Here is a 21022-nt window from a genome sequence, read left to right as displayed (position 1 = left end):
ATGTTAATAAGGTGGGATTTTTCAGAGTCAACTTTTAAAATCTAGAATCATGAGAGATTCATCCCACTGCAAAATTTTAACTTTCAAACCGTAAATGCAGAAGAATATTCCTTTCCATAGAAGGAATTTACTATTCAAAAAAATAAACAATACTTCATTATCCTACCCTTTAGTGTGGTTTCCTTCTGCAATATTATCCCTTATTGGCGCTACATTTCGACAAAACCAAGAAGAGTATAGTAAATGAGCATAGATTTTTTAAAAAAAAACTTACCTTGAAGAAGAAAATTTAAAATTTTCAACTACATGGTATCAAAGAAAGCTCGTTTTATACGATTTGTAAAAACCTATGGTAGAATCGTATAGTCGAAACATCCTACCATTTATTTCTAATTTCCCCTTTAAAACATCCACTTTGGAAACTGAAGATAATAATTTTAAAAGACATCTATGCTTGACATTACATATGTAATATAATGAAGGGATATTTTATTGAACTGCAGTTCAAAAATTGTATTTTTTATTACAAAAATGTGACCTTAATTTGTGCGAAAAACCATGTGAGATTAACAAGTTTGTTGAGCTGTAGATTACCACTGGAACCAAGAAAATTTGGACTAACCGAGAAAATTTGGACTACCCAGTTTTCATGCGTTTTTCACGATTTTTCTATTAGTATACATGATAGATAAGTGAAATTAATTAAGTTGTGAGCAAAACAAACTACAAGCTCTATTTGGGTTGCTTAATTAAGCAAAACTGTAATCAATTGTCTCATAGAACGATGCACTCTTTACATCGGCTGATACATTCACCTCTGTCGTTGGCTCATGTATATCACAGCGATAAATACGAGAAATAGTGCGGTTTTTTTTTTTAATTCATCATAGTTCAGTTTCTATGCTTATGTCTGAGTTTTGATAAATATATTAACTGAATCAATCCGGAACTATTAATTGAAACAATCCTGCAAATATCATGTTTTATACGTTATGTCAAAAATCCTGACGTGAGCCCTAGCTCCCATTTTTGCGGATATATAATTTTTAAGACATTTAGCTTGTTGGGTTGTAAATGTACATTTGTAATTACAAATCACCGCTATGACGAAAAATATAATTATGAAGTGTCAGATGTTACCAATTGAGCGTCCATCGTTACTGGACTATGATGAGTTATCGGAATAAATTATGAGGTGCCGTTTTGGTATTTACTGCCAAAACGTGACATCACCTACTCAGTTGGTGATATCACCTATTCGAATAAGTGATATCTGACGAATTTGATTTGAGTATGGTGATATCACCTATTTGAAAAGGTGATCTCACTTATTCGAATATGTTCGAATAAGTGATATCACCTATTCAAATTAAATAGGTGATATCACTTATTCGAATAGGTGATATCACCATATCATTTTGAATAGGTGACATCACTTTTTCGAATAGGTGATATCACCTATTCAAACTATTTATGAAATAACAACGGCCCCCAAGACAATAGGTATCTTATTTACTTTCACTTTAGTTTTGATTACTCATCGTTCTCAGTCTCCCATGCTGAGTTGTAGTTCGTTCCTCTTTCATACACTTCTGCAATTACATACATGTATGTGTTATTGCTTAAGATTTATATATATATATATATATATATATATATATATATATATATATATATATATATATATATATATATATATATATATATATATATATATATATATTTTTTTTTTTTTTTTTTTGATGTGAAAGGGGAAAAGGAGAAAAGTTGTAAGAAAAAAAATCATAAACGTGAAAATTAAAATTAATATATTTAAGTCATTATTGAGATAGAGAGAGGGAGATATAGGAGAGAGAGGGGGAGATGAGGTGGGAGAGTGGTAGGCAGATGAGAGAGGCAGATAGGAGAGGAGATACATGTAGAAGAGAAAGAGAGAGATTAAAGAGAGGAAGATGAGAGAGACAGGGAGATAAAACAGAGAGATGGAGATGAAACAGAAAGAGGTAGATGAGAGAAAAATCGGTAGTGATGAAAAATATGTGATACTCTAAGCATTAGTTTCAGTAATTATGTGTTTTCATTTGAATTATTTGAATATTTTTTAAAATAAATGTTATATTATTTTATAAATATAAATTAACCTCATTTTAATAATCTGTAACATAAATATAATAAATTCTGACTCTTTTTATTAACTGTGTGAAACTTTTCCTCACAATATGGTAAGGCATAAATTAAGGAGGCTGGGGTCAATAAATTAGCCACCAGATTTAACTTTAATTTTTAGAAATGATATCTCAAGCTGTAAACAAATAATATTGGCCAAAAAAAAAAAATCATGTGTATTTTAATTTTGAAATTTGATCATTTTTATATATCTTTATATGGATCGATCTTTTTCTTCTAAAGGAGGTCAAAACAGTCTGAAAATGGCTACAAACCCCCAGCCCCTTTAATTTCCGAAAAAAAGTAATTTTAATCCTCGATTTATACTTTAACAAATTTTTCCCATTTTAATATAAAACCTCTGTTGGCGGCTTGCTAATATTTAATAAACATCAATGTTGGTAATTTTGATTTTGTTTCATGAAACTAAACCATTAGAACTAAATCGTTAAAATTTAACTTTAAAATTTACCATTAATTTTAACACAATAAGGATTTGCGTCGGGTTCGGGGTTCAGATATTAGTGTATCATGGAGACGAAAGAAGCTGCAAACTTGATCCTTACATTAATTGTGTGTTTATGTAGTCTTGTACGCACTGATACAGACGATGATATAGCATATCAAACAGGAGGAGATGATTCCATGAAAATTGGACAGGCAAAGGCTGTTAGGTTTGTTACAGAATTTTGCAAACCAAATATGTAAAAGCCACGTCGACATTGTACGACATTGTCCCAAACGATAAGTGCCCACTGGGATTGATCCTCTTGATCTTATGCAACTACCTTTTTAGGAATTTCAATCGGTTGAGAATACAAGTCATTCATATACACTTGTAACCTAAATGTACAGATTATAGAACCATTATTTTCGTGTTAGCAGCTGACTAGGAGTAGGTGGATCATTGTTGAACAGGTCCAGGAAAATCACTATATTTAGCTATATAGATTAATTTACCTATATAGCTTTATTTACCTATATAATATAGCTTTATTCAGCTATTTCAGAGTAAATTTTTGTTTATGAAAAAAAGTCGCATAATGAGGCAGTATTAGTTTTTGACTTTGAAATGGACTGAAAACAGTTCACCAAAAAACCCACTTTTAAAAATGTTTCTCCTTTTGTGCAATTGCAATCAAAGATCTAAGAGTTTTGGGGCTATGTTAACAGTTAATCTGTGATTAAGCACTACTTTAACAAAGAAAAAAGTTTTGGTCAACAAGATAATTAATTGGTAATAATTCAGCACAATGCAAGGCGATCACACTCATGCCTCATTGCACTTCCAGTGAGGGACAGCTATCCAAACAATAGAGATGCATTTTTTGGTTAAAAAGTGATTAAAAGAGGCAATGTTTTTACTATCTATGCCCTAGATTGTTTTTATCAAACCTTTATGAAAAAATATCAGCCATAAGGCCTAATTTTCATGCGACTTTTTGTCTGCTTTTCATAAAACAGAAACTTATTCTAAAATAGCTAAATAAAGCTATATTATATAGGTAAATAAAGCTATATAGGTAAATTAAGCTATATAGCTAAATATAGTGATTTTCCTGGACCTGTTGAACATTTCTCTTCATGTCTTGGAACATTCATGTTTTTAATCTGAGGCAATGTATTTTTTTGAACCAGTGACAATTTTGACTTCCCCTGACACTTTGAAACAAATGTTCCAATTCAATATCAAGTGCTCCACCTACCACATACATAAGAAATCTAAAATTATTAGAGCATACCAATTACCTACTATAGAAATAATTAATTCAGTTTGATAATTTCTATGAAACAAAAGTTTATATATAGAACATCTCACTTTCTTCTTCTGCTGTATGAGTTGAACTCTATGAGAGCATTATACTTTGAAGGTATCTGCTGTATGATGTCAACCCAGGGGAGGGGTTTAACCTGCGGCGGGATGTGTACATGAGGGTGACAACACTTGTCCATGAGTTGAACAAGGAGGAGCCGTGGGTGCTGGTCCTGCCACCCTGGGGGAGGTTGTACCATTGGAAGTCCCCAGAGTTAGAGCAGATTAAAATCCCATGGTCAACATTCTTTGATCTTCCCAGTTTGCGCCAGCATGTACCAGTAATTGAATTTGAGGAATATCTCAAGGGTAATCATGATTCTACCAAAACATATACACTGAGTTTAAAATTTTTTGTGTTTCCATGTATTAGACATGTATATGTATTATATTGTGTAACTAAGTTAATTAGGATGCATGCAATGTCAGATTAAAATTTAGAAAAATAGTTTTACTCTTTCAAAGCACTGTATATACCTTGTAAATTTATTTATTTAGATTAAAGAAGAAGATAAATTTTATGTGCAATGAATTATTACAGCAAAACTCATTTAGTACAAACAAGGATATTGCAAATTCTAGGATAAGCAAAGTTCTTTTGAATCTCCAGCAATAAAAATTTTGTGAATTCCTTATATGGATATAATGAATTACAGATATAGAGACAAATCTTGATTTATAAATAAATGTTGATATATATGAGACATTATCTTGATTTATGATTGATGTTAATACATATACATATTAAATACTTCATATTAAAAAAAATTATATTTTACCCCTGTGATCTTTCCATGCCAACAGTGAGAGGAGAGCCGGTGATAGATGAAGTATACTACTTACAGAGTTTCAAAGGGGGATGGACAAAATGGGAGGAAAAAATGAATATCACTGAGTGTAATGATAGAACTGGATTTGTGCAGGCAAGTTGCATGAGAGATAACTTATAATTATATATTATGTTATATATTTCTCTTGATTTCTTAGTTTGTCGTTGTATTGCTTAAGGATATCCTAAAGTTGTTCAATGTTTGTAAAATTTCTATTTTTACAGAGAAATTGAACTATAATTAAGCTCTGTTTGTTTCATTATAGGTTAAGAAATATCTTTTTTGACATTTTTCACTTGATGCCTTTTCAGGATGAAGAAGGTAATTGGCATCACTGGTTCTTTGGATATGAAGAAGTGTATGCTAAGAAATTTGCTTGTGTGTCATACATGGGACATGCTACATTTATAAAGCCATTCTTACTGAAGAACACTACTGGAAGGTAATTTTTAGTAGTTTTTAACAACTACAATTCTGGGTACATTGTACTGTAAACATGTAAATATGGATTTTTGAAGGGTAATTTATATCAATGGATTATTACTCTCTCTTTTTTTTTATATATATATTTCCCCCTTTACAAATCATAGAAGTTGGTTATATACAATCTGGGTATAGGGTGTGTGTTGGGAATGAGGTGCTAAATGATAACTGTACACAGAAGAACATTATTAAATATTAGGGTTCAAGACACCTCACATGTTTTAATAAAATGTTTGATAATTGTTTTTGGTGTTGCATGGATATTAATTCAAAAAACACCATTGACCCTTTTTATTGCTAAATCAATAAAATAAAAACAACAAATCACCTCCCTCATCATTTTTTTTTTGTACAATGTAAAAAGCTGCCTCATCATGTTTTGGGGGCAATTTTAAGTAAAAAAAAAATGCCTCCCTCCCTCATCATATTTCTTGAAAAAAGGCCTGAGAACCAAGGAATTAATTTTGCATGGCCTAAATTTATTTGCAGTTGCATGGGAAATAGATGTACATTCAAAACACATCAAACTTTCATAGAATTGACTTATTGAACATTGAATCAATATTTTTTTCTCAACTTAAAACATCTAATTGATGTGCCATTTGAAAATTTTAGGTGTATAATGCTGCCCCGGGCAGAAACCCTTTTACACGATCATTTTGGGGACACTGGCTATTGGAGAGTGAGTACTGCCCATTTTCCAAGCCTCTCTTCTGTAAATTAATGCAATTTTCAGTTTGATCAATCAGACCATTTTCAGATTATTTGCTTCAATATACATTGCTTTTTGTGTTGACAGTAGCCTTAATTAGGACTTTTTATGATCTTAAGTTATCTCTCTTTTAAATTAATGCAAATGTTTAAATGCATCCTAAAAATTTTCAATTAACATACATTTGCAAAAAGTAATTGCTTTTTGTGTTGATTTACCTGTATATATAAGGAATTTTTATGATCTTCACTATACATGTATTTTAATTCATGCAAATAGCCAAGATAAATTTCCTCCAAACAACACTATATAAACATGTGTGGTGTCTTCCAGTTTTATGAGGTTGAAGAATATACAAAATTATACAATTGTAATGATTATGAATCAATAACTTGTTATTAAATTCTAATCAAGAGTTTTTTTGTTAACTAGTGCAATTTGCATAGAAAGATCAGAGAGAATGACTCATGGCATGTATGGAGAGCACAGCTCCCTTTACTGGAGTGTAAGTGGGTGTGTCCTCTCATGGTGAATTCACGTGTGAAGAGTGTTTACATGGAATATACACACAAAATTTATCTCGTAATTTTCAGGTGTACTTCCTCATATTATTTTAAGTTGCCTTTGAAAGCTCCAAATACTAACAGTGTTTGACACTCCTATACTCCGTCCTGACCTGCTGTTCAATATTTAACTGTTTAACACACTAGCTGTATCACCTCTTCACGTCTGGGTGTTGGAAGTTTAATTAAGAGTATTCTTAATTAAGAAATACAAGTACATAAAATAAAATATACATTATGCTTTATTAATTGAAGAATGGGGAATGATATATATATTTTATTTTGTATTCATTGAAGGAAATGAAAAAAAAACAAATAAATGTGAATTTATAAGTTAAGTTAGTGTATACAGTGAAAGCATAGTTAAACTCTAATTTTTTTTCACTAAAAAAAAATACTCGGTCTTTAAACATTATTTCTCATATGCAATCATATTACATACATACGAATTAATGAAATGTTAATGTATCAGTCAAACTTACATGAGTTATTCTTCTTACACAATCAGGCTAGAAGGAGCATGGTTTTTGCGAAACATTTGAGAGATATTGGGGATGAATTCCGAAGAGAAAACCTGGATTCCACGGATGAGGATGATAAAACAGTGCTGGAGGACTGGACAAAAATGAAGGTCAAAACTCAAAAACAATAAATTTATCATTGTACTATTATATAATACAAAAAGTAATGATATTTCACTGTATGTGTGATTGAAATTACATTATACATGTAATTGTACTGAAGACTACTAAAATAATACAGAAACAGACATTTTCTCTTCAATATGCAACCAAATATGATAAATCCATGTTTCATTATAAAACAGTTTCTATAGATGGTGCAGGTTTAAATTATGTTTTGTGTGTCAGATCAGATTTATACTTACCTACTTACTACTTACCTTAATGAATTTCCAAGCAACTTTAAACTGTATTTTTTTTTATTCAGAGAAAGCATGGGGATGCCTTAGGGGGTCCTTACGTGGGGGTACATCTCAGGAGGATGGATTACCTGTATGCCAGAGAAGGGAATCTACCCTCTCTAAAAGGGGCTGCCAAACAAGTGAAGAAGATCCTCAAAGAATACAAACTGAAAAAAGTCTTTGTAGCAACAGATGCACCAAGTGAAGGCAAGATTTAAATAAATTTTTGCACTGTAACATAAAGTACAGTGACAAAGATTCTTTGAAATTTACAATCAAACCTTGCTTAGTAGTACACTGTTTTATATAACTCATTTCAAAAGTGACCAAAAAATTCCCTCTATACTGGTAAAGTAGGACATGTACAGTTCTTATTAAATAAATTAGTCTCATAAATTCTTAATTCAATATGGTTATTGAAAGAAAAATTTCATTCTTTATACAGAGTTTGAAGAATTTCAAAGCTATTTTAAGAAATCCAAAGTTTATCGATTTATACCTTCAAAAGAAATCAAGGAAAAATACAAAGATGGAGGTATAGCAATTATAGACCAATGGATTGCAGCCCATGCCAGGTATTCATTGTACTGGAAACAATTACTGTATAAGCACAAATTTTCATGGGGATAAAATTTCATTGATTTGTCATCAAAAATAGTTTCGTGGGCATTTAATTTTGTTGTTCTGAAAGTTACTCTATTCAATATATAGGCATATAAAATTTTGTGTGGGATTTAATTTCATTGATAATATTGTAAACAACGAAATAAACAAAATTTATTCCCCCACGAGTATTTGTGCTTTTACATTATTTATAAAAAAGATTGTTTGGAAATCTCTTTTTAAAGAAGCTGAAATATGCATAAGTATTATCTTTAGATTATATAGATGCTGTAACAATTTATTTTTCAGGTATTTTATTGGAAGCTACGAGTCCACCTTTTCTTTTCGAATACAAGAAGAGCGGGAAATATTAGGATTTGACCCTGAAACAACCTTCAATAGATTCTGTCCAGATAATGATTCAGATTGTGAGGGACCTTCAAAGTGGAAAATAGTATATTAGATATCTTAGGTCTTTTAAAATGTATATTTAAATAATCAAAGTTTTAAGTTTGTTTTTTATATTTTAGACAATTTGATTTTTTGACTCATGAAAATATATGATCTCATGAATTCCAGCATGTACATGTACATGAACACAGAATATTGTTTTGAAATCTTTTTAGTGTTAAAGAATGGAATGGAAGTTATTTTGTATGAGTGTACTGTATCTGATATTTTATAGGTCTTTTGTCGTTGTAGTCGTTGTTGTCATTGTCGTCGTCGTGTATTTTTACATTTTCATTTCTTCTCAAATAATTGCACAAAGCTTTAAAGGGGATTTTGTTTTATATGTTTTAGGGGAGATAATTATTTTTTTTATTTGAGAAAAATTAATGCCATTTTTAAAAAATCTTCTTCTCAAGAATGACTGTACCAGGAAAGATGAAACTTATGTGGAATCATCCTCAGGTAATGTAGATTCAATTTTGTTCATATCATGACCCCCAGGGGTAGGGTGGGGCCAAAATGGCCGATCAAAGTTTTACATAGGAAATATAGGAAAAATCTTTAAAAATCTTCTTCTCAAGATGAAACTCATGTAGAATCATCCTCAGATAGTGTAGATTCAAGTTTGTTCATATCATGACCCCCTGGGGTAGGGTGGGGCCAAAATGGCCGATCAAAGTTTTACATAGGAATATATAGGAAGAATCTTTAAAAATCTTCTTCTCAAGAACCACTGGGCCAGGAAAGATGAAACTCGGGTGGAATCATCCTCAGATAGTGTAGATTCCAGCATGTACATGTACTTTAAAAATCTTCTTCTCAAGAACACAGGGCCAAAAGTATTGTTTTGAAATCTTTTTGGCTGAGGAATATATAGGAAAAATCTTTAAAAATCTTCTTCTCAAGAATCACTGGGCCAGGAAAAATGAAACTCATGTGGAATCATCCTCAAGTAGTGTATAGATTCAAGTTTGTTCAAATCATGATCCCCAGGGGGTAGGATGGGACCAAAATGGCTGACCAAAAATTAATTCTCATAGGAATATAAAGGGAAACCTTTTAAAATCTTCTTTTCAAGTACTTCAAAGCCATGATTAGTAATATTTATGTAGAATTATCCTGTGTGTCCTAATTTGTCCAAATCAAATGTGGTTTTTCCTAGCTGATGTGCTCAGGTGAGCGCTGTTGCCCCTGGGCCTCTTGTTAAACAAATGACTGTGTGTCCTAATTCTGAAGCTACAATTTTTTAAATTAATTATCCTATGATTGTTCAGTGGCTAAATTATGGACCAAAATAATGACAATTATATTATACAGTTTATATCTATGCAAAATTTATGTAATGTGATATTTCATGTTTAGTGGCTGTTAGTTGAGTTTTTGCTGAGTTATACTTGTTCAATATTTTGTACATGTCATCATCAATATCAAGAAAATGGAAAATTGTCAAGTAAATTTCATGTTTAACTACAATCATTACTTCATTACATGTATTGTCAGTTTCACTGCCAAACCACCAATAACAGTTCATGATCTGCAATTCATACATGTAATGTTATGTCTTAAAATGTCATACTAGTCATATGGAGGGAAAAGGGTTAATGAATTATTTTAAATAAACTTTATAATTATACATGCACCCCTTGCTAACCATGTCTTCTCAGTTTAACTGTGTATGTGTACTACCTGATAACCAGTATGTTGTCATTCGTCTTCCGTTCTGTAAATCTCATGGCACAGGGTACAAGGTGTACTAATTTATTTTTTTGTTTATATTTGGTCACAACTTTTTACCTTGGGTAAAGTATAGTATGAAACTTCATTAAAAATGTTCAGTCTGTATGATTTAGTGTTTTTACTGACGGGTAAGTTTCAATTAATATATTTATTAAAATGAATTATGATTAAACATTTATGTTTGATATTGAAGGTTACAGTGCAGAATAAAGCTTTTACGGATTTATTTTTGCATTTAGAGGGCATTCAAATTGTGTACACTCTGTTAACCTTTATATATACTAGAGTTATCTTCCTTTCTCAGTGTTTGGGAGTGACTTACAATGATACAAAGTCGCCCTTGTGGCGCAGTGGTTAGATTGTCTGCTCGCGGAGTAAGGAGTTAATCCTTACGTCACGGGTTCGAATCCCATTGTGATACGCAGAGACCGGTTCTTCGGATGAAACCATTTAATTAAAATGAGATCCTTTGTCGCAGTAGGTGCTGGCACGAAAAAGATCCTTCACTGCTCAGTGGCCGTAACTGCCGAGTATTTGTAGCTCTCCACCGGCAAGTGGTGGCGTCTCCATGAGTGGAAAATTCTCGAGAGGGACGTTAAACAACATAAAATGATACAGAAGATATAGAAAAATATTTTTTTAGATGAATTTCACCAGCATTTCAGTATTAGATTATCCTTTTCCAAGACAATTTTCACACATCCCATCTGCGCATTTCTTAATTTGAAAACCGTTTTTGTAATACTTTGCAAACCATTTCTTCAATTTGACCCTTGACATTGCAATAAAAAATCTCCCATGACATGACCAGTAATTTGGCCCCTGACCTTGTAACCTAAAAAATCAATAAGGGTCATCTATACTTTTATGGGGGAACCGGATTACCAAGTTTGATATCTGCATGTCATGCATTTTTTTCCATTTCAAGATGTTGAACGTACAGATACATGTATCTTCTGAAGTTTGACTTTTGACCTTGTAAACAAGAAATCGATAGAGGTCAACCATCTATGCCCTAGGGAGTACCAATGTACCAAAATTTTTAACACGATTTCCGAGGAGGAGGGAGGTACTATGTAGCGTACATGAACATATGAAATAAAAGTAATTCCTTGACCGTAAAATCGCCATATAATTTTGGTCCACTGAGGATTATTTTTTTAACTTGTTAATCCGCTGGTAGATTTAAAAAGAGAAAATCTAAGTACACGTTGCATTAAACCTCCCACAATGGTGCCAAGATATTTGTTGACGTGTTTCCTAAGCTTTTCTATTCTATGCTGCCCAATCTATTGCGAGATCAAGAAAGAGAAAAGTTGTGCAGGAAAGAACAAATATGACATCAAAGAAAATGCAAGGTATCGTTGTCAATTTATGATTTTACATTTTTGTAAGAGTATCTGCAATGTTCTTCTGTGTAGTTTGAGGTATCTGAAAGAGAGTTAAGGAAGCTCTAAATACACTGCACACTAAAGAGCTCTAATTGTAGGGTAGTTGTATGCATTTAGAGTGATCTGCCCTTGGATATGAGATGGATGAATGGGAATGGATTAAAGTGCAAAGTATTCTCAACATTATATCAAAGCAATATTAAGTAACTGAATACACAATTAACATGTATTTTCCCAATGCAATTAAACAAGTGATTCATTTTCACAATTTACATACATGATTTTTGAGCAATTTCTTTGAAAATAAAAGGCAAGTATCCTTTGCCGATAATGAACTGCATGCATATAATTTTCTAAATGTCAAGAAACGTTTATACTTTTAAAATTTATTTTTTGATACTCGTTTTTATGCTGATTTAGATTTCTGCTCTACGATGTTAACCCCGGTGAGGGATTCAATCTCCGGAGGGACGTGTACATGAGGGTGGCCAATCTGGTGTACCTCATGAATCAAGAGGAACCCTGGGTTCTCGTTCTTCCTCCGTGGAATCGGATGTGGCATTGGAGGTCACGTGATGTGGAGCAGGAAAGACTGAAATGGTCCACTTTCTTTGACATAGAAAGCCTAGGAAAACATGTGCCAGTGATTGAATTCGAAGATTATCTTAAACGTAATTAAGCCATCTTCAAAACTCAGCACCATTTTTTTATTGATCACATTCTTCGAATTCTTCATAAACTCGGAGAGGGGAGACTTTTTAAAATTGTTTCTCCTTCTTAGGTAAGCAAGTAATAGATGAAGTGTACTACCTTCAAGGAGTAAAAGAAATAACGGACTGGGAGACAATAAAAATAGAGGACTGTCAGACAGACACTAGGTTTCTACAGGTAAATCCTTCCCTTTGAAACCTTTATTCGTCTGTAAGAAATCGTTATTCCAAACACTATCATGTACCTGTGTATAGCTTTTTGACATTGAAAGTAAAAAAAAAAACTATATAACTCTTTCCTCGATCTAGCTTTCTTTATTATTCAATTGCTTTCTCCTTTGAGGTATATTTCATCTCATACTACAGGATTCAGATGGTAAATGGCGACACATGTACTTCGGCTTCGAGGAGGTGTATGCAGAAAAGTTCACTTGTCTGTCTTTCTTTGGTCAGCTGGACCTAATGAAGTCATTCCTCATTGGGAATACGACAGGAAAGTAGGCACATCTATATGTGTTGTTAAACCTCTTCAATAGCAGAAATTATAATATGTCTTATTTGCATTGCATTTACTTAAACCCTCCATTCAATTGTTTCGTTGTAGATTTGTCTTCACTCCACGGGCCGAAAATCTACTACATGCGGATTATGGTGAACATAACGCTCTTTTCTGGAAGGTATGATAATGTAAAGCACTATTTATGAAAAACAATGAATAGAGAAACATGCTAAGCACTTTTCTTAATCATCTGTAAAAAAGATGTGAATACGAAGAATCGGTTTAAGTAATGCATCTTTATCTTTCAATTCTCTTCAAACGGACAGGCCAGAAGAAGCATGGTGTACGCCAAACCTTTACGTGATGTCGGCGATCTGTTTCGTAAAGAACACCTTGATTCTGAAGACGAGGCTGATAAAACAGTTCTGAAAGACTGGGCTGCTCTTCAGGTATAAACTGTGCAGTCATGATTTCTCAATAAAAGAACATAATTCCTATGACATTGACTGTGTCATTTTGTCAAAGTTAACTTTGTACTGCATTTGTAAAACTTACTATAAACAATGACTTAATGTCTAAAATGGAAAAAAATTTGCAGATATTGTTTCTTTTCAAGAACTGATACCAACTGATAAAATATTTTTAAAGATTACTACTGCTAATTCAGGTGAAGGAAATTTGACAAGGGTAAGAATATTAAAATTTGAAAAACCTTTGGCAGAAAGATTCGAGAAAGGCAATAGGAGGCCCCTATATTGCCGTACATTTGAGGAGGGGAGATCATTTACACGTCCGGGGGAGGGAACTACCATCAATGAAGCAAGCTGCTGAACATGTGAAAAAACTTCTCAAGAAGATGGCCTTAAGGAAAGTATTTGTGGCAACCGATGGATCCAAATCAGGTATAGTGAAGATCTTATTTTGAACAGAATTTTTTTTATCACATACTTGTCTTTACTCTAACGAAATCCTTATAATTTGTCAAATTCAAAAATGAGGAAAAGATGTAAAGCGATTCTAAGCATGATTTACATCATTGAAATGCGCGTTAACTTCAAACAGAAGTGCTACCACTCTGGTGTTTCTTTCCAACAGGCTGTAAAGAATTTCTAGCCAAAGTGATGTAATAAAAAAAATTATATTAAATAAATGTTAATTTGGTTTTAGAATATGAAGAGTTTAAAAGTCATTTAAAAGATTTTCAAGTGTGTCGATTTGAACCAACACCAGAGGAACTTAAAACCTACAAAGATGGCGGCGTGGCCATCATTGACCAGTGGATTGCTTGTCATGCTAGGTAATTTTTAATGTCTTTAGAAGTAAATCCTTCATGTTAGGACTGCACACTTGTTATTAAGGTCTTCCGTTTCCAACGGAAGACCTTCTACTGATTCTGAAGATTAAGATTATTCTTATTATTCTTTTTTTTGTTTTCTTCCTAGACGCCAACTTTGAGGCCTCATATCTCACTCATTTCTCAATGGATTTTGCTTAAATTTTCAGACATTATAGACGGTAATAAACTCTATCAGAATGCTGTCGATAATTTCAAAAAGTCACTTCCGGTTTTGAGTTATTTCCCTTTAAACGAAAAATTATAGGCTTTCATTTCCAGACAAAGGCTCAGAGACCACTAGAGCTGGAGCAGAAATTTTACTGGTTTTAGATAACAGAAGGATTGAAGTTGTGCACATCAGTTTTTGTTTTTCGATTTCTCTATTCAAAATGGCGCTATACAGGGGTCAAAAAATAGAACGCCTAAAAGAGCGAAAATTTACACATGTTTTCCTTTTTATCTTGAAAACTAAAAATATTTTGTTAAGACATGTTGAACAAAAGTTGTGCATAATTGCAAGGGCTTTCATATCATACTATTCAAAAGGGGCTGGCCCCTATGATTAGGGATTTAGGGAGCTTGAAAGTTTTTGCTTTATAACTCAAAAACGGTAAATATTTGGATCTGGATTATACGAACAAAATTGTTCTTTGACACCTTTTTAATCTGATGAAAATGTTTTGTGTTCGATTATACCGGGGGTATTGCGTAATACGTAGTTGAAAGCAGGCCAGGTAAACAGGTAGCGTTTTTCATTCGGAAAGGAAATCAGACCTCTTCATGTGTATAATTTACACAAACTTCCTATCAGTAATAAGTCCTATGGTATTTTATGTTAATTTTTTTCTAAATAGGGCTTTATACGTGCTTTACGGTTCACTATTAAATTATTTATAACGATTAGTCTTTCTTTTTTATTTATTATTAATTAGTTTTATAGCGAACACGTCTTCATAAACGGAATATATTAAATCTATCTTTCTACATTGATTATTATAACAATTATAAGTTATTTTAACTTTATGCATCGAATAATTCACGATCATTAGTTGTATACATTTGGCGATCTCCAAGATTGCCTAGATGTTTGTAACAGTTATGTAATCCAACGCGCGAGGTCACTAGTGTACCAGCCACCTGTCGTAAACAATGCAAGTGTCTGTGATCGTGTTTAAAATCCATTGTGTACAAAGACCTATCAATTTATAGAAAATCATGTTTTTAATTTATCGAATCAATAAGAATGTTTCACGATCTTTCATTTAATCGTAATTCGAAACACTGGTGCATAAATCATTTTGAATTGTGATCGCTTTCTTTGGCCTGTTCACGCAAAATTATTTCTCTATTCCGTGTTAATGTATTTTATTCAAATTGTAATTGAAAAGGGGCTTCGGCAAATAATTATAATTAGTGATGGAAGTTTTGTGATACGTAATATACTATTATGTACGTTTTATTTTTACAATCACTCTTTTTGTTTTTCCATTATTTTTTTTTATATTAATAAACATTGAACGTTAAAAAAATATTTTAAAATATACTATTATTTACGTATTTGTAATAAACAGTTTACATCCAGCTTTGTCGCTTTGTGTCTAAAATTTTGTAGTCCAGTCCTCATTTACAAGCACGTGTCCGCAGATAGCAGCGGGTATGTCGATTTGAAAATCTGTTGTGTACTCCGATAGTTACAAATGGAAAATTGGGTTTGAAATCATGTCGAGTCCTTTCATATCATTCAATTTCACTCTATTTCAGCTTGTTTCAATCAATCGTAATGGCTTGTGTATTTATTCATTTCAAGTTTTATGCCATTTGATAGCCGTAAAAAAAACACGAGCTAGGTTTACACCATTTTTTCCTGTATTTATCGAAGTGATAATTGTTTTATGAATCTTAAACTACTTGTACGCATGCATGATAATTGTAAGTGGAGTTAACGTTTCTAATTCACAGGGGGAAATCCAACATGAAATTAAGCACTTTTGAGTTTGCAGTTATTTTTTACTAAACTTAAAATGATATTGTACAGAATGGTATACTATTTCGTCCAATAAACAGAATATTTTACATGCCTGTACATGTACAATGTCAGTACGAATTTAATAAATGCAAAGCATCAAATTGGCTGCAAAGCAAAAAAAATTCTTTCACACGCAAGGAAAGCACGTCAAGATATTCAAAGTTGAAATAGTTTTTCAATTCTATTTCAGGCTGTTTTCAAAGCAAAATAAAAAATAATTTTACCGCATTTGCTCATAAATAGATTTATCGATGTTAAAAAAAAATCATGTTCATTGATGTATAAGAAGAATTTATTGTCATCAAAATGAAGGTGTAGGCCTGTCCGAGCCTCAATACCCTGGATCTTGATTATGTGATAATGCTCATGGTTTCTGCAGAGCAGACTGTGCTGCAAACCGCAGTGCAAAATGAAAAAAATATCTTCCTGATCTTTGTGTCATTTGTAGATGTAGAGCAAATTCAGAACAATTTTTACTATAGAAGTTGAAAAAACTCCTCATTTTTTATTCACCATAAACTTTAACCACATCATCATTATCCGGAAAATCAAGAGATTTCTTTTCAAATCTTACACACTCTCAGGCTAGCTAGTATCTGATGTAAACTCTTTTTATATGACCATAAATTATCGATGATCATGAGATATTAATGACAATGAAATATATTTTAACATTTAATATTAAGTGTAAGCAAGTTTTTAAAATATTTTACGCATGATTTTTACTTGTTATAATTTACGAATTATTTTATTGAAGTAATAAAAAAAAAACGTCTCATTTCCCCATGTGCACTCTCTAACACAATCACAAAAAGATTGGCCGCTACCGCAGCCGATAATAATTACATGTTTTATATGTATGAACTTTTACATAGAAGAGCGGCCAAACATATACATTCAGAGCTTTCAGAATACGATTTTACAAAATTAGAAAATGGGTTATTGCCTATTTATCATAAAATATAAATTAAATTCTTCCCTTAATTATTGAATTCCTATGTATTTAACTAGGTACTTAAATTATCGATTCGCTCTGATATTTGGTTGTATAAAGATTACGATGTATATAAACGTCCATCTGGTCAGTCATTGTTGCTTGACGACGTCTTGTTTTCTCCTCTCACATTGGTAGCGCGTATGAACAGGTATGAACACAAGCTTGTAAACAAAATAAACGGCAATTCACAAAAAAGGAAAACCAGAAGAAAAAAGTGTCTGTGTAGATGAAAAACACAACTCATTAATTTGTTTTTGAACGACCCCATACGTTTTTTTCTTTCTCCCATGCATTTCGACTATACGGAAAAAAGATCACTAGAACCTTTGGTTATATTAAAAGAAAGGTGTTGAACCTTCAAACGGCACTATATCCGAACAGCTATTATAAAGCCTATCAAATATATCACGGCGTCAATAAAAGAATTATTTAAATATTTCAAAAAATACTAATTTCATTCTAAGAAAAGCCACGCAGCTGTATACAGACATTCCAAAATAATGTTCCATGGACCGACAGGTGGTTTAATTCCTCTCATCACTTTAAGTACCCAATCCCTTAATATGAATACAATGTCTTCCTTCTAAGCAGAGAATGTCAGTCGGTTGATTTGTTTTTGTACAAGCATGTATACATGTAGTTTAGGGGTTGAATTCCGAGACTGAAAGTTACGACCCTTTTTTTATGTAAGCCAATAATCATACATGACATGTTATGCCCTGCCATGAATATGGCCATGGCATTTGGTGTTTGTCGGACGTCTTCCATCCTTTCTACTTTCTGTCCTTCCGTCTCTCCTTCTGTCACACTTTGCCTTTATATCAGTTCAAAGCTTAGTTTCAAACAAACTATCCAAGATATTTTTATCAATCTTTATATACTGATAGAAATTAATTAGAGTTATGCAATTGAATTAACGTTTTTTTAAACTTGACTTTATATACATATATATATATACCTCACTTTTCTTAAATTAGTGTTTAGCTCAGTTTTAAACATACCATTCCAAATGGTGTTATCAAACTTCACATGTTGATGCATACTGATGAGAGCTATTTAATGGCATCACCATTTTTGAACCTGGCCTTTCTTTTAACCTTGACCTAACTCTTTTTATCTCAATTTTAGCTCTAACGAGAGTTAGTTATTGCTTAGCACAAGGTCATTTGGAAAGATCAAGGTCACACATACTAGTATTCCTTTACAGTCTTTTTCCTAGCGAAACATTGTAAGTTGCTTCTCTTACAAGGTTTTTTACTTGTATATCTTTAGTATGTGCGTGATCGGGAGGTCGTGAGTTCGTATCTCGGCCGCGACTGACCTAGTCGTTAAAGTGGGTAGCAACTGTTCCTTCGCCATGCGCTCGGCACTTTGAAGTGAAAGTTGCGGATCCTTCGGATGAGACCTTAAAAACCGAGGCCCCATGTCAGCGGAAGGCGTTGGCACGATAAAGATCCCTCACTGCTCAATGGCCCTGAGTGCCGAGTAAAGGTCAAAATTTGAAGACTTCACCGGCATACGGTGACGTCTCCATATGAGTGAAAAATTCCCGAGAGGGACGTTAAACAATATACAATCAATCAATCAATCTTTAGTATGTGGCTTTTGACCTCGACTCAAAGTACGTAGCTCCAACGGAAGACCTATTCGTTGCTTTGCAACGAGCTCGGCTCTAGTTAATATAGTAATATTTACTATTTGTTTACGTTCGACATAGGCATTACTAGAAAGAAATACGGTAATTAAATAATCTAATTTCAGGTATTTCATAGGTAGCTCTGCATCTACGGTTTCCTTCCGCATTCGAGAAGACAGAGAAATTTTGGGATTTGAACCGTCAACCTCGTTTAACAGATTTTGTGGTGATGATGAGTCGGACTGTGAACAACCAGCACATTGGACTATTGTTTATTGAAGAGAAAGTGGAGATGATACCTCAGGAAATCATTAGAGATGGGATCTTAAATGAAACAAATGCATTGTGTTAAACAAATGTTGAATATTATTACTATTCAAAAAAAAAAAATAAATAAATAAATTGATACAAATATTCCCTCGTGTTCAAATTCTGAATTGAAAGCGGACTTTGCTTGCCGTGATCTCTCAACTTTGGGAAAATATTTCTAAATCGTAAAACTGATAACATATCTAGAATACCAAGGGACCTTGTGCATTACAAGATGTAGGATAAAGGCTGAGTTATGAATGAAATAAATATCCCCTCGCAACGAAATTGAAAGTGATAACTTAAACAATTTGTCTGAGGACAACTAATAATTCACACCAAGATCGATATGCTCTTCGCAAGGAGGCTCCCAGATATTTAAGAAACAGTTCCATGCTTTACATATTCCAAATATGATGCATGTATCGTATTGTAAATTTTGAATTTCTAACTGTAGATGGGTAAAAGTAAATTTCCAAAATGAAAAATTCAAAATGAAAAAACTAAATTTAAAAAAGCTACGCCGGTTATTATTCTTGTATGCATTATATTATTTAAATAAAAACTCCCTAATGCTATATATTCTCAGAAGAAATGCATAATTTGATCATATCTTGCGGGAAGAAATTTGACAGAAATGGTTTTAAACTACTATAAAAAGAATAATAGTAATCACAGAGAGATCTAGAGTTATTCGTATCAGATGGTTATTGGACCTTAAATTGCTTTAGAGAAACTTAGAAGTTTGATATAAATAATTCCGAGTCATTTTTAAATCGAGTTATTTCTATTTGTATTGCCGAATTTTGCAGACTTCTGACGTCACAATAATCCCCTTATCCTGTACAAGGAGACGACCGGATTGATTTTTTGTGATGAAGCATCTTTTTTTATTCATTCTGTAAAGAATAACATTTGTAGGCCTTGACCGCAACACTGAGCTGTAATCATTAAGCTCTTAGTAAAAGACACGAGAGGGATATTGAACAAATGTATTTCTCATTAGCCGACAACTTCTACGCAACTCTATGAGACAGAATTAAGTAACTCTGCTGATTCAGAGATAGAATTATTTTCCCATTATTATTTCTGTAAATCTTAATGCCCCTATAATCGAAGATTCGGGGTAAATAGTTTTTTCCCTATCCGTCCGTCTGTTTGTCTGTCCGCAAAATCTTTAACCTTACCCATAACTTCGGATTGGTTGAGGCTATTGCTTTTATATTTCACATGTGTATTCCTTGTGGAAAGACTTTTCTTTGGGTATCATCAAATTTGATCTTTTGATCTTGGAGTCTTACATGTACCAAGTTTTGTAAAATTTTACCCAACTTGAACCTTGGTCATATCTTTTGAATAGTTAATTGGTGTTAGGGCGTTCATATTTCACATATGTAAACCTTGTGACAAGACCTTTCATTAGATTCCAATTACTTTGACTCTTTGACCTTGGAGTTTAACCTTGGCCCTTTCTTTTGAACGGTTAGGGCTAAGGCTTTCATACTTCAAATATGTAATTCTTGTGTCAAGACCTTAATTGAATACTAACAACGTTGTCCTTGCCTTTGGAGTTTGACCTACTTTTAAAAATAAAATTAACCTTGACCATTTCTTTTGAACAGTTAGGACAAGGTTTTTTTTACTTTAAATATGTAATCCCAGTGACAAGACCCTCCTTTAGATACAAACAACTTTGACCCTTTGACCTTGGAAGTTTGACCTACTTTTAAAAATATTTTACCTTGACCAAAGCACTTAAACAGATGGTGTGGGGGCTTTCATACTTCACAAGTGTATTCGTTGTGAGAAGACCTTACAATGTACTTTGGGCACCAACAT

The 21022-nt window shown here is 32.7% G+C and overlaps 2 protein-coding genes across 2 annotated transcripts; both read left to right on the top strand.

The window, feature by feature from the left end:
* The first annotated feature begins 2697 nt into the window (after positions 1 to 2697).
* Positions 2698 to 8742, top strand: LOC134242177 (GDP-fucose protein O-fucosyltransferase 2-like). Its single transcript, XM_062724248.1, has 9 exons — positions 2698 to 2840; positions 4038 to 4288; positions 4784 to 4902; positions 5121 to 5251; positions 5908 to 5974; positions 7076 to 7198; positions 7516 to 7696; positions 7935 to 8064; positions 8402 to 8742. Exons 1-9 carry the CDS (start codon positions 2698 to 2700, stop codon positions 8553 to 8555), a joined length of 1299 nt encoding a protein of 432 aa, XP_062580232.1. The 3' UTR covers positions 8556 to 8742.
* Positions 8743 to 10194: 1452 nt separating this feature from the next.
* LOC134242176 (GDP-fucose protein O-fucosyltransferase 2-like) lies at positions 10195 to 19185 on the top strand. Its single transcript, XM_062724247.1, has 9 exons — positions 10195 to 10283; positions 12091 to 12341; positions 12452 to 12558; positions 12747 to 12877; positions 12985 to 13057; positions 13206 to 13328; positions 13601 to 13781; positions 14047 to 14176; positions 19000 to 19185. Exons 1-9 carry the CDS (start codon positions 10195 to 10197, stop codon positions 19151 to 19153), a joined length of 1239 nt encoding a protein of 412 aa, XP_062580231.1. The 3' UTR covers positions 19154 to 19185.
* Positions 19186 to 21022: the final 1837 nt, after the last annotated feature.

Source organism: Saccostrea cucullata, unplaced genomic scaffold (genome assembly GCF_032062105.1).
Source record: "Saccostrea cucullata isolate Sc308-1 unplaced genomic scaffold, CSIRO_AGI_Scuc_v1 ctg46, whole genome shotgun sequence".
Lineage (NCBI taxonomy): Eukaryota > Metazoa > Mollusca > Bivalvia > Ostreida > Ostreidae > Saccostrea > Saccostrea cuccullata.
This window is presented reverse-complemented; position numbering and strand designations above follow the sequence as displayed.

Bases quoted from the DNA above. Each gene is read 5' to 3' on its own strand.
- LOC134242177 (XM_062724248.1), top strand. From the start codon at position 2,698: ATGGAGACGAAAGAAGCTGCAAACTTGATCCTTACATTAATTGTGTGT. The intron at 5,252-5,907 runs GTAATTTTTAGT...TGAAAATTTTAG, and splicing joins CTGAAGAACACTACTGGAAG to GTGTATAATGCTGCCCCGGG. The intron at 7,697-7,934 runs GCAAGATTTAAA...TTCTTTATACAG, and splicing joins AACAGATGCACCAAGTGAAG to AGTTTGAAGAATTTCAAAGC.
- LOC134242176 (XM_062724247.1), top strand. From the start codon at position 10,195: ATGTCTTCTCAGTTTAACTGTGTATGTGTACTACCTGATAACCAGTAT. The intron at 13,058-13,205 runs GTATGATAATGT...TCAAACGGACAG, and splicing joins ATAACGCTCTTTTCTGGAAG to GCCAGAAGAAGCATGGTGTA. The intron at 13,329-13,600 runs GTATAAACTGTG...AACCTTTGGCAG, and splicing joins AAGACTGGGCTGCTCTTCAG to AAAGATTCGAGAAAGGCAAT.